General features: G+C 44.6%; 1 protein-coding gene across 1 annotated transcript; it reads right to left on the bottom strand.

Annotated features, from left to right (window-relative positions):
* Nucleotides 1–2,735: 2,735 nt before the first annotated feature.
* On the bottom strand, nt 2,736–16,416 carry Lyve1 (lymphatic vessel endothelial hyaluronan receptor 1). The gene is made up of 6 exons (XM_052762553.1): nt 16,151–16,416; nt 12,522–12,690; nt 12,278–12,417; nt 5,745–6,059; nt 4,908–4,986; nt 2,736–4,420 (listed from the first exon to the last, which is right to left on the bottom strand). Exons 1-6 carry the CDS (start codon nt 16,233–16,235, stop codon nt 4,234–4,236), a joined length of 975 nt encoding a protein of 324 aa, XP_052618513.1. The 5' UTR covers nt 16,236–16,416; the 3' UTR covers nt 2,736–4,233.
* Nucleotides 16,417–17,575: the final 1,159 nt, after the last annotated feature.

Genomic DNA, 17,575 nt, shown 5'->3' with positions numbered 1-17,575 from the left:
TCTTGTTGCCTGCAAGATGTAGGACTCTCAGCTACTCCTGCAGTTCCAAATCTGCCTGCATACTGCCATGCTCCCTGTCATGATGATAATGACACTGTAAGCAAGTCACTCCAATTAAATGTTTCCTTTATAAGAGTTGCTATGGTCATGGTGTCTCTTCACAGCAATAGAAATCCTAACTAAGACAGACCTCATTTCTCAGTTCTGGTTGACCCTACAAGACTCTTTCTCCACACAGATGCAAACCTCAGCTTAACCACTGAATTCTTGTCATTCTGAGTGAGCATCTTTGTGTTTGAGTTTCCCTGCACTGGGGTTTCCCATGCAGGGCTGTTGGGGAATATTATTTTAAGGTGTGTTACTTTTGTTTATGTTGACTTTGTTTAACTCTATGAAGCTGTGTTACTGTGCCTGTCTAAAATATGTGATGGTCTAATAAATAGCTGGACAGCCAATAGTGAGGCAGGAGAGAGAACTAGGTGGGACTGGCAGGCAGACAAGATAAATAGAAGGAGAAATCAGAAATAAAGGAGAAGAAGGAGCAAGAGAAGGAAGAGGACTCCAGGGGCCAGCCACCCATCTACACAGCAAGCCACAGAGTAAGAGTAAGATTTATAGAAGTAAGAGAATGGGAAAAGCCCAGAGGCAAAAGGTAGATGGGATAATTTAAGATAAGAAAAACTGTCAAGAAACAAGCCAAGCTAAGGCCAGGCATTCATAATTAAGAATAAGCCTCCATGTGTGATTTATTTGGGAGCTGAGTGGCAGGTCCCCAAAAAGAGCCCAAAAAAAAAAAAAAAAAACCCCTAACAACACAGGGCAAGATTCTTGGCATTCAAGTTAGGATCAAGTTTGTCTCTTGTCTCTGACATTGTTTCCAATGCTTACTAGTTCCATACATCTAAATACAAACAAACAAACAAAAACAATAACAAACAAACCTGAAAAAATTTCCCCATATTTATTATGTTCTTGATGGCAGAGGTGAGTCAATTTTAACTCAGAGAGAAAAGGTCATGTTTGATAGTCTTCATTTATCCTTTGACTAGTTCATAGCTGCATTTTGCATCAAGAAAAAGCCATCAAGATAAAACTTAGGTGGGAAGGAACAGTGGCTGTATAGAAAATAGTCTTAGCACTTAATACAGATAACCAGCTTCAAAGCTTATGTGCATTCACTCATTCTGCATGTACTGAGAGCTACTTTACTTTTTAAAAACAATTTACTTATTTTTATTAATGGGTATGAATGTTCTGTCTGCATGTATGTCTGTACACCACCATATTCATGCCTGGTGCTCACAGATCAAAAGACAGTGTTGGATCCCCTGTAACTGGAATACCAATGATTGTGAGCTGCCACATTGGTTCTGGTAACAGAACTTAGGTCTTCTTCAAGAGCAGCCAATGCTCTTAACACTGAGCTATCTCTCCAGTCCTGTGAGGGCCTTTGTTGTATGTGGTACCTCTATGTATCTGCACAAACATTAAGAATGAAAGAAGAGATAATGTGTGTAATTACAATAATGCAAGGTGGCATGTGCTCACATGGCAGTGGGACCAAACTGCACAAGGAGCAAGAAGGATTCATTACTGAGAAAGGAGACCATCTTCTAAATGGCTCCCCAAGCTCCCTGCTTCCTGGTGTGCACGCACTTGTACAAGCCTCTCTTTCTAAGCCTGAACTGGACATAGAGACTTATTTCTGAGTAAGGGGTTGCCACTTCCAAGACAAGTCTAAAAGATTATGACTGCTTTTGCTCTGGCTCTTGCTCTCTGGCTCTTCCCTCACTGCCTCTCATGGGAACTCTGAAACAGACTGGGATGTAGGACCTGAGTCCCAAGTAAAGAACTACTGTGTGTGAACTTGTCTGTATAATCCTTTTCTCACAGTTGTGACTAAATGCCTGAGAAGAGAGAGAAGATTTGTCCTGGTTCAGTCTGAAGGAATAGCTCATCACAGCGAGCAGGCTTGGTGCTGGGAGCAACCAGAATCCGTGACTGCAGCAGCATCAGGCTTCTGGCTCATGCCACTATGGACCTGGAAGCAATGAAAGGGCAGGGCTATAAGCCTTAAAGCCCACCCTAAACCTATTTCCTCTAGGTAAAGCCTAGCTCCCAAAGCTCCACAACCTTCCAGAAGGGCAGAAGTCGGGGGGACCAAATGTTCAACCACACAAGCCCGCGAGAGGAATTTCATGTTAAAATCATGACACTGACCAACTTCAATGAGATCATTTGCAGTAGAGACAGCCCTGAGGGTGATGTATATAATACTTCTGCGTCTGTTTTACTTTTGTTAAGTATGGATTATGATGTAGCCCTTTTGCACAAGCAGTGTAGCTGGAAGTTTTCCTGTGTGCTGCCTGGCCCTGAGGTCCTGTAGCCACTTACAAAATAATCACTCAGAGGCTTATATTAATTATCAACTGTATGGCCTATGGCAGGCTTCTTGCTAGCTAGCTCTTTCATCTTAAATTAAACCATTTCTATTAATCTATGTATTGCCACATGTTCTATGGCTTTACCTGCTCCTTGAACAGCAGTTTGGTGACTCTCCCCTCTCTCCTTTCTCCTCTCACTATCTCTCTTGGATTTTCCTGCTTGGCTCCATCCTGCCCTGCCATAGGCCAAGGCAGCTTTACTTATCAACCAACCAGAGTAACACATATTCACAGCGTACAGAAAGACATCCCACAGCAAAGCAGTATTTCTATGGAAAAAAAGGAGCAGAGGATTTTCTAAATGCTTTATTTATTTCTTCACCTCTCAGGTTCTTCTTACTGAGAAAATGAGAGCTGGTAATACATTTGTTAAAGGCACACAAAGATATGTGTTGGTATGTAGAGGTAAGAATATACTTTCAAATATGTTAATAATAAATTAAGGTTGTAGAGGTTGCTGTATTAGAGAAAAATGAATGGCTTAGTCTCAGCAACAAAATATTAGTTTAGAAGTAGATAAGCTAGGGATATATCAAAACTGGAAAAATATTAGTTTCAGACAACACTCCACTATACACAACTATATGATGAACACTATTCAATTACAGAATGTCATACCTTACCTAGCACCTGACATCTTTAGTCCAAAAATCTGAAAACCAAACTTTTACCAAATATGAAACTGTTTGAGAGTCAACATGATGCCCCCAGGGGAAAATGCCACACCATGAAACTTTATCTCATGTGCAAAGTTATTTTTAAAATATTGTATGAAATTACCACAAGGCTATGTGTGCAGGTATACATGAAACATAAATAAATTTCATATTTAGACTGAGTCCCTCTAATATATCATTATGTAGACACAAGTATTCCAGACTTCAAACATAATTCATAACACTATTGGTTCCAAGCATTTCAGTCAGGTAAAGGATTCTCAGCCTGTGGTAGATTACCTGACATTTTTCTTTTTTACTTTATTACCTTTAAACATAGTTGTTTTCTCATAATGGGTTTTGTAACAGGTAAAAATGGAAATGTGCATTTTTGTTTGTTTCGTTGTGTGTATGTGGGGGTGGGCAGGTTCTCGGGGATTGGACTAGGAGCTTTGTGCCAGGTAAATGCTCTGCCATAGAGACAATTCCCCATCCCCTTTTTTGTGTATTTGTCTATAGGGAACAGCAGCAACAGCAGAGAGAAGAGAAAGTGTGTCTGTGTTCTAAAATGTGATTCGTGTCTGTTTTTGGAGTGGCTCCCTGGCCCCAGCCTGTATTTACAGTCTGCCGACAAGGCTGCTATCAGTACCCGGATCCCTTCTAGTGCCCTGTTTATTTTGGCTTCCCAGAGATTAGGTCTCAAGTCACCAGGCTCACCATGACCTCCTGTTGCTTTCCTTATTTCACTTGTGCCTGGTTCCAAAGCACCTGGCTGGGTGGCATGTTTCCCTGTAGGAAGATTTTGAACTATGGGGCTGGCCATGCCTCAGGGACTCTGGCCCTGGTGTCAGGCAGCCTGGAGGCTTGTATATGACTGTAAGCTGAGGAGCTGTTTTAGGGCCCAGTGTTTGAAAGCCCCCTCCACTCTCTGGACTGCTGTGAGACAGACAGGCTGGGGAGGCTGTGGCAGGATTGGAGGTAGGAGGGCAGAGTCTGGAGAAGATTGCAATAAGGAGAGGCCTCCGTTTGAAGGACTCCATAGTCTTTTTCTAATTAGGAACCATTAGTGGCTTGCTTCTTTGGTTCTCTGGCATGAAGCTTGCCTCAGGTGGACCTTCCCAGCTCTCTCTCATCTAAACTTCAGCTTCTAAGCATCGCACCGTAGTTTTGGGTGGACTCTTGGGCTCCTCTGGGTTTTTATCAGTTTTCTTGAATTCCTCATTAGAGTTGATGTCATCGGCTTTCTCCTCCTTCACAACCTTGGTTTCAATCATTTCCTTCTGTTGATTCTTGTTCGTGAAAGGGAAGGCCTTCACATACCTGTAGGTGTACACATATATCACAATGAGACGCACATCACAGCAAATAGCACTTTGTCTACCACAGGACAGGCTGGCTCTGTTGCCTGGGCACCTTTATTTTGATGTTAATATAGTTATACTTAAATATATCACTCCCCCATTTTAGTGGACTCATTCCTATTGGATAGTACCGATAGGGCCAACTCTGGATGTCTTCACAGCACCTTCATCCAAAACAAAGACACCCCCCCAACTCAAATACAGCCTACATTTTCCCCTAACGTTGACCTCTCCTTTTTTATTCCTTGAGTGTGGTGCCCACTGACGGATATCCACTGTCTGTCTAGATGACACGCTTGTGTGAGGTCAGGGAGTAGGGAGGTCTAAGAGGGGTGCCCTCTCCATTTTGACCAAATGCCAGTAGCAACCATGGAAGAGCACAAGCTAGGTGCACAACAAACGTGACAACAGAAGTAACAAGATCAGAGATGTGCCAACAGCCTCACCTTTTCACGTAGCAAACAGCCAGTGCAGCTGCAGCACCAAAGAAGAGGAGGGCCAGCACCAGCAGGGCTGTGGGGACACCTGAGGGAAGACAGGCTTGTTGGTCTTTTGCTTGCACATTGTGTTGTCTGTGCGTGTAAAGATTCGTTTTTACATGCGATGCGGGTGAGAGATGGTGCAGAAGACCCTTCTCTGTGACTATTTTTAATCATATACATATAATTTTATTTTTTATAGTGTGTGTGTGTGTGTGTGTGTGTGTGTGTGTGTGTGTAGGCAGGTGGGTGTGGGTTCTAACATGACACCGTTCGCATGTGCAGGTCAGAGGACAACTTGTGGGAGTCAGTTCTCTCCTTCCGTGATGTGGGTCCTGGGGATTGAACTTACATCGTTGGGCTTTGGCGGCAGGTGCCTTCACCCACCCAGTCACCTCACCAGCCCTCTATTTACAATTCAGGGAGTTCTGTACTTTTCCTTTATCATTGCAATGTGAAAAGTAGAATTTGTTTCTTGGATCCTTGAGACTAGTCTCACAGTCCATGTAAGAAACAGGCATTTGGATTAAAGTCATGGGACATGCAGGTATATATTTTTGTGTCTATAGTAAAGGATGATAATTCACTTGTGAAAAGCAGTGAAGCTCTTTTATGCTCATGATGTGTGACCTGACCCTTGAGGCTCTTTAAGGAGCTAATTCTGAGTCTATTGAAGCGGAGCATGTGTTAAGTTTTATTTGTGCCTGGTAGGTGCTGAGTGCCCGGTCTGGGGATGAGCTGGGTGATGTGCATTTGTCTGCCACACACAGTTGCCCACGTCCAATAGACCCAGAAGACATTCACCTCCAAACCCAGCTACTTCATTCTTGAATGCTTTTCCACTTTCAACAGGTGGTTCGGTTGTCGCGGCTACGGTGTTAGGTTCCGTATAAACTTCCGTGTTACAGACCACCTTCGTCTTCCGTACCATGACGGTGGAAGGTGGAGCCCGGGTGGTAGCCGGAGCCCGGGTGGTAGCTGGATCGTGAGTCGTGAAGTCTGAGGATAAAGCCAAGTAGGCACTGCTGCTGACAGGGAACTCCATTGTGGGTGTTTGAGTGTCGAACATGGGGTCGAATGTGGTGATGATTTCTGGAACGCACGAGTTAGCCCAAATGTCTGTTGGGAGAAGGAGAAGTAAGCATGGCAGACCTCACCAGAGCCTCTCACTGCAGTCAGAACTCAGGTCTCCCCAGATTCAAATCTAATCTCAATTTCCTTCCTTAGCACCCTGCAGCGTCCGCCTCCCCTGAACTGTCGATGAGGTCTTCGGTGACTCAGCCAAGCTGACATCATGAGGCTAAGAGACTCAAAAGCTCAAGCTCTCTCTCAATGGTCCTGCTATTCCACTAGCCCCTCAGTTTTTGCTACAATTTCTTAATCTCCCTGGCTTTTTCAGTGATTCCTTTTCTACCTTTAAAACTGCAGTCAAATGCTCTACCATTGAGCTATAACCTCAGAAATAAGGGAACGGGATGGTCGAGGTTTGGGGGGTGGGGGTGGGGGTTGGGGGTGGAGGGACGACTACGATGACTGGACCGGAGTGGGAGAGCAATGAAAGAGATATCTTGATAGAGTGGACACCATGGGGATAGGGAGAAACCTGGTGCTAGGGAAGTTCCCAGGAATCCACAAGGATGACCCCAGTTTAGACTACTAGCGATAGTTGGAGAGAGTGCCTGAGCTGGCCTACCCCAGTAATCAGATTGGTCATCATATAGCTTTCATCCAGTAACTAATGGAAGCAGATACAGAGATCCACAGCCAAGCACCAGGCCGAGCTCCAGTAGTCCAGTCAAAAAGAGGGAAGAGGAATTCTGTGAGCAATGGGCATCAAGATCATGATGGGGAAACCTACAGAGACAACTGAACCAAACTAGTGGGAACTCATGAAATTTTGACCAACACCTGTGGAGCCTCCACAGAACTGAGGTAGGGCGTCTGCATAAGCGAGACAGTTGTGTGGCTTGGTCTGTTTAAGGGACCCCTGGCAGTGGGGTCAAGATCTATCCCTGGTGCATGGGCTGGCTTTCTGGAGCCCATTACCTATGGTGGGACACTTTGCACAGCCTTGATGCAGTGGGGGAGGGGCTTGGTCATGCCTCAACTGAATGTACCAGGCTTTGCTGACTCCTGATGGGAGGCCTTACCTTTCCAGAGGAGGGGATGGGGTGGTTTGGGGGGCAGAAAGGCTGGGGGGCGGTGGGAGGAGGGAAGAGAGGGGGATCTGTGATTGGTATGTAAAATAAATAAAATGTTTCTTAATAAAGAAAAAAAAACAAACTTCTGTCTGCTCTTTGCTTAGCCAGTTCTCCCCTAGGCTTCAGACTTCTCTAGACCAGGTGTCTAGACACATACTCTTGCCCTTGCCTGATCTTGTCCCAATTCTCATCATTTTGTCCCCGTCTGGTGGCAGGGCACTTGTTTGGATTATTGTGCCTGGTGTACAGTGCAGGCTCAGTGAACACCTGATAAAGAAGAAATGAGGAAAGGAAAGAAACCAAAGCGAGGGAGGAGTAACGGGGGGCGGGGCGGCATGGGGGAGACATGAGATATCACTTTAGAACAAGATCTAAAATAAAACCTCTCAGTGCAGGGCGGGGGAGTGGAGAGGAGACAGAGTAGTGCTTTCCAATCTGCTGGATGGAGTTTAGAGGAAACACATCTGTCTGTCTTCTAGTTCTGGGTCAGTGATGGTACCAGATGTTTAGCTATCTCGTGTAGCACTTATCAAGTCTTCATTTACACAGGAAGGTGCTGAAGTTCATGGACATCAATCACAGTTAGGAAATGGCAGGGCTACACAAGATCTTACACCACAAATTTACATCTATTTTAAACCCCTGGTTATTTATAGCACTGGATGCCACTGGCCAGAATTACAGCTGTGCAGAAATTCCTTCAATAAGTTGATTTGCTTTTGAAAATTAAATGGGTCACTAGTCAAGGTAATGAATACTGCTGATAAATGTTCGACTCCACATGCATCAAGTCAATGTTTTATCCTATTCATGGTACTTTGAAAACAGTCTTGTTCAAATAACCATCATTGTAGACTCTGTTGCCTCATGTTTCCCATTCTTTAGTCTTTGCTAGGCTCTTCCCTCAGAAAATGAACATTTTTTTTTAAAGCAAGGATAGAAAACCCAGAGGGCTCAATAGACTGTTGGGTTCTAAAACACACAGACTCATGAAGTCCAGTTCCTGCCTCTGGTCAGAGGAACTTGGGTGGAGTGTGGAGGACTGATGGTGTTCATTCAACAGATGCTTACGGGGCACCATCTCCATGCCAGGCAGTGCTCTAGATGCCATTGACAAAATCCCTGTTCTCAAGGAGCTTCTAATCCATTGGAAGAGTACAGATAACAAAAGATAAGCAAGCCACGAATTTCAGAAGATTATAAACAGCAAAAAGAAACTTAAACGCGATGTGGTTTAGACTGGTAAGGGCGGAGATGAAGGATGGCTACTTGGCTAGGGTGATGAGGGGACGTCTCCTGGGGAGGCCGGACTTAACCTGAGACCCAGCGGTTCAAAGTACCGGTCACTAGAGATCTAGGGCAGACGCCGGAAGAAAACAAAAAGTACAAGAACGAGAACTCGACTGTGCTGAGCCCATTCAGTGAACAAGACGGCCAGTGTGACTGAAACAGAGCGGAGCTCATCTGTAGGGCGAGGACAGGAGGTCCTGGTCAGCAGGATGTGTGTGATCCGAGAATGGAGACGTGGGAAGGTAGAGTCAGGTCAGGAGAATGACAAGGAGCATAGTGCGGCTCTAGAGAATGGTGGGAGGTCACTGATGAAGAAATCCTGCAAGCAGGAGGCCAGGCTGGAAAGACAGATCCAGCCGGGATATCAAGATTGCTAGTCACCCTGCTAAAGGGCTGGGGGTTTACTCTGCAGGACAGGCCATTTTCTCCTGGGGTCTACAACCCTTTTTAGCCATATTCAAGAGTTTTCATATGCATCTATTTTTATATGCAAAAGAAATCACATGCTACATACTAAATTATTTGGAAAGTCACCCAAGGCTGTAGGGCAAACAGAAGAGTAACAGTTACCAAATGGATGAGGTGGGGGAGGGGCCAGGTGCAGGGAGAGGGAGGACATCCAGGAGCGGGGAAGGAGGGTTCTTGCAAACTGCACAGAAATAGGAGAATCTAGAAATGTCTGGTTCCTAAAACTTAGAAAGATTAGGAACAGCACAGAAGTCCACCAATAGAAGATGGGCTGAATAAATTAGTATACAGACAGCCACTGGAGTACATTAAAAACACAGCTATTAAACATTAGAAACGTCTCTAAGAGCCAATCCAGACTAATGTCCAGGCTGTAAGTGGAAAAAGCCATTCACAGAGCTGTGTGTGGTATTCCAGTTTATTTTTTGTGAGAAAAGTAAGCAATATCCCACAGACCTTTCTATATGCCCAAAACAAAAGCACAGACCAGAAATGAATAAAGATGGAAAGATTAGGAGGAAGACCATTGCAGCATGTTGATGTTGTATGTATCTGAAAAAAACGAAAACAATAAAATCTGTACCCTATAACAGAGCACAAGCAGAAGCAAGTCAACCTCTTCTATTTCAAATGAGAGTCTAATCACAACGGGGCTGGGTTTTGTCCAGTCACTTCTGCACAAAGTTCCCTGACCACATGTCCAGCAGGACCTTCTTCTAGGGGACGGTGAAGAAACCCTCCATTTTACTCATTAGTATTGTTTCCTAAAGATACTGACTTTGCCATTTTGAAACTGTTGTAGCACAAGAAAATGTGTTGTTTACTAAGAACTAAGATGTTGGGTGTAGGAGATGACAGATAAAGCAAAGTCAGAAAAGGCAAATTATTACATTTGAGCTGGAAGCATCAATATGACTGCGTGGTTCACATACATGTGTCTGCTCCCCCACCCCACCCCGTGCACACAAACATGCGTGCTTCTTTGAGACTCAATGAAAATGCCACTAGTAATGAGGATAATTTTCATGAAGATCGTGGTTTCTGGTTAGCATTTTGCACTCAAAAGAACCAGAGCTCTGTAGATAAATGAGCTATTATCTCTCCACCAGAAACAGAGAGGGTACAAAGTGAGCCTGGGCCTGTCCACTGCTAGGAAGTAGGACTCCCACATACCAGATTTGGAACTTGCACAGGACTTAAAAGAATAATAAGTACAAAATTTACTGTAATATGCCTGACACATTGAATAAATCAAATGTCACATGTCTGTGGTAGTATATGGTAGAGAAAGTGTGCGTGTATGTGCATGCTTGTGTGTGTTGTGAGGGGGGACTAGCTAATAAGTGTAGAGAGGAGCAATGATTTAGAAAAATCCCTACTCTGCAGTCCCCTATATAATAACCATTTTCAGCAAGGACCACAATGATAGTTTGGAGTGAGGATATTTGCATAGTACATATCATCATATGCTAAATTACCTACTAACTACAAAGGAGAAAACTTACCTTCTCATTTCATTTTCAGTCTGTTAGTCACTGCCATAATCAAATAATCAGTTAGAGCAATTGATAATGGGAACTACTGATGTTTAGCGCTGTTCACTGTGATGTGATCTCAAGTACATAACACCACCTACAGCAGGAATTGAAGCCTCTTGACCATTCAGGGTGTAGGAAACAACAGGGGCTGAGAATACAACGTACAGGAAAGCAGGAGGAAACAGACCGTCTGAGTCCCCTTCCTCTCCTCTGTTTAGTGGGAGGGATGGGTACCATAGCACTGTGCTGCCAGCAGGTGGGGAAACAAGGCAGCTAGGAGACAGGGCCAGCTCCAGGGAATAGTGGCCAGCTCCCGGGAATAGAGAGCCGGCACACAAATCACTCGGTCTCTAGTTAAGACAGGCAGAAGGGACAGAGAAGGACGGAGACAAGTCATCATGTTGGAAGGAGAATTAACTGGAAGTCTTGACTCTGCCACTAAACCCCCACCCCAACACACACACACACACACACACACACACACACACACATTGAACTATTGGTGAAGGTGGGGAGCAGGAGCCCTTCTTATGTCAAAGCCCTTTAGTTCAGAGAACTATTTGGAATTCCTGGATTCAATTTTGCTGAAGTTGGTTGGTGAGCATTTCTTATCTTTCAGACCTTACAATTAATATTGACGTCTCTCTGTGTGTACATGACCACTTGCTATCTAACCTTCAGAAAGTCGGACATATGAGTATATGTGAAAAGAAATGAGTCAAGTAGCCTTCTTATGACACAGAGAACAGCTGGGTATTAGCTGAAGGAAATGTTCTGAGAAATGACTTAGGAAAACCATTAGGTTAGGGCAACCAAGGCCTGTGGGCAAGATGGTCAAGATGCCTGCAAATCATAAGCAAATCAGCCCTACCCTCTAAGTTTCAACTTCTTCCTTCAAAAGAGGGAGATTGGGCCTTACTTTCAAGATGTCAGGTGCAGCATGTGATTTATGCGGGACAGTGGAAAGAAGTGTCAGAGCTAGACCCAGGTGTGAACCTTTTCATCGAGACTGTACTTTGAATGTGGCTCAAGTGTATCCCTCAGTGTTTACGTGTTAGAATCCAGTGTGGCAATGCTAAGAGGTGATGGGACCTTTAAGGGGCAGAGCTTAGCAGCAGTTCATAAAGGGCCCTGAAGAAATCAATGAGCTCTCCTGGGACCCTGGTTGGAGCTGGGAGTGCATTATCCTCCCGAATCCCTCTCTGGCTTCCAATCTCAGCACACGAGTGCTCACTTTTTCTCCTTCACAGTACTGACTTTGTGATGACATGAAACCGTCTCCATAGTCAAGTAGTTGCTGGGCCATGACCTTGACTCTCCAGAACGGTGAGCTAACCTTCGCTTCTTTATAAACTTCTCAGCTACAGTTATTTCATCATAGAAATGGGGAATGTCTACCACAGAAACATTAGACAAGTGGACCAAAGTCCCCATAGATACATTTCCTTGTTTGAAGACGGGATGATAAGGCTTCCTCGGGGGAAGTTCAAGGTTCTTTGAGATAGCTAACCTCGCAATTGCTTTGTCCAGAGGGGATGCATCACATACATATAGACATCTGTTTCTTTCCCACTTCCTGTTTATCTTTTAGGAAACCCAGGCAGTGGAGGTGATAACCCTGAGACTCTGGAAATGCCCTGATCTTATGCTACCACTCAGTCGTAGTATCCTCTCTAACATTTTCCTCTGAGGGGCACATTGCTCCGCTGAGCCTAGTCTTGGGACATTTAGATGACCTATTACTGCTTCTACTGTTGCTCAGGTTGCTTGTGCCAGACAGGCCCCAGATCCTGAGATACCCAGAGATGTGCCACATGAAGCGGCTGGAGGTCTGACTTACCAGATGAGTTGTGACAATACGCTCTGAACTTTTGGCTGAGGGGAACCTTCCAAATCAGGACCCCTTTCCCATTCCTCCCACACTTGTGGTTTGGGAAAAGCCGAGGGATGGCGGTGATCCGTTCTCCAATCCACCCGTAGCTGTAGAAGAATACAGAATACACATGGGTTGAATGGACAGAGGTTAGAAGGCAGCAAGTCGACTGCCGAGCAGAAACACCGGCTTTAGTGAAGCTCTTTCTTACCTGCAAGTCTCAAAGCCGGACTTCTGCGCTGCTTCCAGCTGGTCCTTGCTGGCCAGGGTCAGTCCCAGCACCTTACAGGCCTCCTCGGCTTCTGTGAAATTCATCTGTGTGCTTGCCTTTCTGGCCACAAGGGCGACCCCCTTGTATCTGCATGCAGAAACGGAAAGCTCTGGAAAGAAATCATAAAGTCCTCAGCTGGCTTCTGGCTTTGCTCCCTGCTCTCAGGCTCTCCTTCCTCACAGAGAAATCATTGTCTCGACCCGGGTCTGTGAGGCTGGTGCTGGTCTTAGAAATAGCAACACAGGCCAGGAACAGCCCACAAGGACTGCCTGCTGGGTGGGGTGCTTGTGCTGCCTGGTCCAGGCTGTAAACCTCCAGATCAAGAGCTCACAGAGCACTCTGCACTGAGGAACCTGCCGATCACATGAGGGCTTTAGCTAGCAATCAGCTCCTGGGGTGGGGTCTAGGTGATTTAGATGCTGCAAACATTGTTTTTTAAGTCTATAAAAGGAAACCTCTGAGACTTTGAGGAAGATAGAATTCAGGGTTCTGGTTAACAGAATAATAATTAGCAATACTCCAAAGTAATGTGGCTGGGGACGTTCCTGTTTTGACAGGGGCTGGCCATGTGCTTGCTGGAAGAGAATGTGAGTTCTCTGTTTCAGGTCCTTTCTGGCCATGGGAGGATAGGCTTACTCAGAAATTCCTGAAGGAGCTGGCAGGAAATCTTGCAAGGCAGGGAAACTAAATAAAGGAAGTTGAGTTTGAGTCAGGGCAGGGCTTGGTATCACCTATGCTGCTCTGTAGCTCCAAGACCTTATGCCTTTATCTTTTTGAGCTCATTTCCTTGTTTGGAATATAGAGAGTAACATCATCTACTGCACAGGGGAGTGGGAGTTACATGAATAAATCCTAACAGGACTTTTCATAGCATCTGCCTTATTAGGAACTAATAGAAAACTATGGATGACAACACTACCATTTAGTCTTCTAAGCATTCGAGTGTATCCACCACAGATGGATTTTCCTGGGAAGGCTGAGGCAGTGGGACTTGTCAGAATATTTTTTTCTCAAAATCTAGTGGATTTGGGAGCTCTTTTGACCGATTTGCCAGGAACTTACAGACCTATATAAAATCACCATGTTGTATTATATTCCAGTACCTTAGTCCTATTGGGCTTTATCTATGAAGGTCCATAAAAAAGGCATTTTAGCCTTGTAAGTAATGTCCAGCCTTTGGCCCAATGACCTCATGAACCTGAAGAGAGCCTAATGGCCTAATTATAAACTTACTTAAGACATCATGAACTTTTCTTGTGAGACACACACACACACACACACACACACACACACACACACACACACACCTACCTACCTGCTGGGCTTTATCTATGAAAGTCCATTTCAAATTCCCAAGCCTGTGCAAAGCACTCCTCGCCTCTCCCGCTGTTAATTGGCTATTGGGATCTTGGGGACAAGTCAATGCTTTTATCTGTGAACTTATACCTTGTCAGGCCTGATGTTTGGAATTAAACTAGATAACATGTACCTAGCAGAGCTTGGATCCACAAGAGGCAATCAAGTATAGAAACTTCATGCTTTCCAGTTTCATTTAGAAATTCTAACAAGGAACAGTATGTTCTTGGGAATCATTTAGGGCGGAGTCAACACCAAGTGTTAGTATTTACCACCTGCATGGCATCAGACAAAGCCCTTGGCCGTGCTAATGCTTTCTTTTCACATAGAAAATGTTTTATTGAGAGGAATCAAAGAAACTCTATATACTTGATTCTGCATCTCTCAGTAACAAATCCTTTAAGAAGTCCTGTCTGCGCCCATTCACCACATCATCACAGAGGCCAGTAGGACCTTCTGCTGGTAGCCAGCTAACTTTCTCCTCTTTCCAAGAGTTTAATTTCCTTAGAAAAATTGCCATTAGTAAGGACAAAGCAAATAGGTCGAGTCATTGTCAAAGAATGGTTTCTAAGGTCTAGGGATGTGGCTTTTCTTAGTTGGGAGAGCTAGCACACACAGTGCCTTCGGTTCACTCCTCATTGCTAAGACTGGACACGGTGCTACACACCTGTAATCCCAACATCCACAAGGCGAAGGCAGAAAGGATCAGGAGTGCAAGGTCATTCTCAGATATATAGTGAATTTGGGGTTAGCCTGGGCTATAAGAGACCCTGTCTTTAAAAATAATAGACTCCAAAATAACTTGCGTAATGGCAGCATTGCAGGGGGAAATGTGAATGGTTTCCTGATGGGATTTCTAAGAGGACGCAGGTTTATTTGAACACGACAATTCTGGTATTTGGTGGTGGGGAACCAATCATCTAACTCTGACCTCTCCTAAAAGTCAAATCCAGCCAGGCAATGGTGGGGCACACCTTTAATTCCAGAACTCGGGAGGCAGAGCCAGGTGGATCTCTGTGAGTTCGAGGTCAGCCTGGTCTACAGAGTGAGATCCAGGACAGGCACCAAAAACTACACAGAGAAACCCTGTCTTGAAAAACCAAAACAGAAAAAAAAAGAAAGAAAAAAAAAAGTCAAGTCCAACAATATATCCATCGACACTGAACATCTGTCTGCTCTTGATACTGCTCCTGTCTCAGGGCATCTTCAGCAGAACAGTTTCTTCTTAACAGCCCTGTTACTTCCCTTGCCCAGGACTGTAAGCAGCGATTTGTGGTTTCAGTGTTTTTCCTACTATGCAGAAAGAGGTTTCCATGTACGTGTCCTACAAACATAGACTCCACAGACCCCTCCTTCATAGCTGCTGATGGCAAACATTTAAACTGTGTTTTCAGTGATTTCCTGCATATTAAATTTACTGCAAATTAAAATCTTGTATTCCACTAGTGGCAGAATAGCCTTGTGATTAAAATAATTACAGGGTAGTATAAAGTGGGTGATATCTAATAAGTTACCCATTCTTCCTCGGGCTTAGCGATTGCTTTAAATAGTCACAACCCTGGCTTGCCTCTTAAATGAAACCCTTTGAAAACAAACGACTCCTCATTTTTTATTTCAAATTATCATTATTAAAAATATTCCAGCCGGGCGGTGGTGGCGCACGCCTTTAATCCTAGCACTCGGGAGGCAGAGCCAGGCGGATCTCTGTGAGTTCGAGGCCAGCCTGGTCTCCAAAGTGAGTTCCAGGAAAGGCGCAAAGCTACACAGAGAAACCCTGTCTCGAAAAACCAAAAAAAAAAAAATATTCCATAACCCAGCCGGGCGGTAGTGGCGCACGCCTTTAATCCCAGCACTCGGGAGGCAGAGGCAGGTGGATCTCTGTGAGTTCGAGGCCAGCCTGGACTACCAAGTGAGTTCCAGGAAAGGCGCAAAGCTACACAGAGAAACCCTGTCTCGAAAAACAAAAAACAAAACAAACAAAAAATATTCCATAACCCAAAATAAAATCCCAAGTGATGTAAAGGTAAATGTAAGTCATTTTGATGATGCTGACAATATAGTGAAAACATCTCTAGCTGAGCAATAAGACCCATAGCATCTTCTGTGACCTCAAGAGTCTCCCCCAATCCCAACAGTCCACTGTCAAGAGTGGAGTGGGCTTAGTTCCCAAGACCTTGTCTATCCTCACTTTAGAAACCTGGTAAGATACCTACCTTGCACTGAGACGGCACCTTGGACCGGGAGCCTAGTGGTCCAAGTAGAGGCGAGGAGCAGCGCCAGGCTAATGTGCTTGAGCATCGTGCAGCCAGCCCCTCAGGAGCACTGCAGCTGGCCACGGCTGTAAGGGAGACAGATGCTCAATCACCAGGCTGGATGGAGAGTTCTGGAAATATGTGGAGGATTTCCCTGCCTTCAAGCTCCTGATTTGTCAAAATCACTAGAGGAAATGAGTGACATCCCTTGAACGCCCTGGCTGTACTTTGTGGATGGCTTTCTGGAACATTTAGCTAATGCTGACTCAGAAAGCACACAAATGAGGAAGGCAGATAGCACGGTGTCAGCTGCTGAAGATTTCCCCAGTTCCCATATTCCCCTGTGGGCTCAGTTCCCACACTCTTCATTGTGATGGTTTGCAGAGCCCATTCATTCATACACTCCTGTGACTGCCTCTGCCTCTGAGAGAGACTGACGATGAATTGTGCTTCTTTCCTTTCTACCAGCAGTTGTTTCCCTCCTGTCTCAGCTGCATTGCCTTGTAATGTATAGAGAAATAAGGGTGAGGCTCATTGTGACAGTAAATGCTCATTAAAAAACCACTCATTCCTTTGGCACTTCTTACATACATTGGACATACCAACATTGCCAGGAGAGCCTTCCTTTTCGAAGAGACCAGACTCATCAAAAGTCTCATTTAGGGCCAAAGCTGTGGTTCAACAGTCAAGAGCACTTGCTGACCTTTTGGAGGATCTGAGTTTGGATCCCATAACCCATAACACTGGGCAGCAGCTCATAACCACCTGTTATTCCAACTCCAGGGCATTTGATGCCTTCTTCAGACTTCTGCAGGCACCCACACTCATTGCACACACCCACTCATAAGTATATATGCATACATATCAATAAATCATTTTAAAATCCATATTTATAAAACACAAATTACAGACAATTTATTTTTTTAATTAGACTTTTTTATTTTGATTGGTATAACAGTTATCACCACAGGGATTATTTATCTATTTAGGTTTTTCAAGATGGGGTTTCTCTGTGTAGCCTTGGCTGTCCTTGAGCTCACTCTGTAGACCAGGTTGACTTCAAACTCAGAGATCCACTTACCTCTGCCTCCTGAGTGCCGTAATTAAAGGCGTGCACTGCCACTGCCCGGGTTATTATATCACATTTTCCTTAGTAACTTCTGCTGCATTCTAGTATAATTCATCATAGACTCCATCTTCTTCATCTGAACCATAAGAGAACCATCCACACTGTGTAAGTCAGTATGCACTTGGCATTTCCAAATTGGATTTTCAAGTGGTTCATTTTCTTCAATAACTATAGTTAGAGCTTTTGAGTAATGTCTTAAGCAAAGGCTTATGAGTTTTCTCCAAAATAAGTTTCCTTTATGGGAGTGGTATTGCCTA

The sequence above is a fragment of the Peromyscus californicus genome, unplaced genomic scaffold (assembly GCF_007827085.1).
Source record: "Peromyscus californicus insignis strain IS unplaced genomic scaffold, ASM782708v3 Scaffold_4__1_contigs__length_199733344, whole genome shotgun sequence".
NCBI classification, from domain to species: domain Eukaryota; kingdom Metazoa; phylum Chordata; class Mammalia; order Rodentia; family Cricetidae; genus Peromyscus; species Peromyscus californicus.
Note: the sequence above shows the minus strand (reverse complement) of the source record. Positions and strands in the feature narration are given on the sequence as shown.

Coding starts and splice junctions, on each gene's coding strand:
- Lyve1 (XM_052762553.1), bottom strand. CDS start 16,235: ATGCTCAAGCACATTAGCCTGGCGCTGCTCCTCGCCTCTACTTGGACC. Junction 12,691..16,150: donor AGGTGCCGTCTCAGTGCAAG/GTAGGTATCTTA, acceptor ATTTCTTTCCAG/AGCTTTCCGTTTCTGCATGC. Junction 6,060..12,277: donor GTATTGTCACAACTCATCTG/GTAAGTCAGACC, acceptor TTCTCCCAACAG/ACATTTGGGCTAACTCGTGC.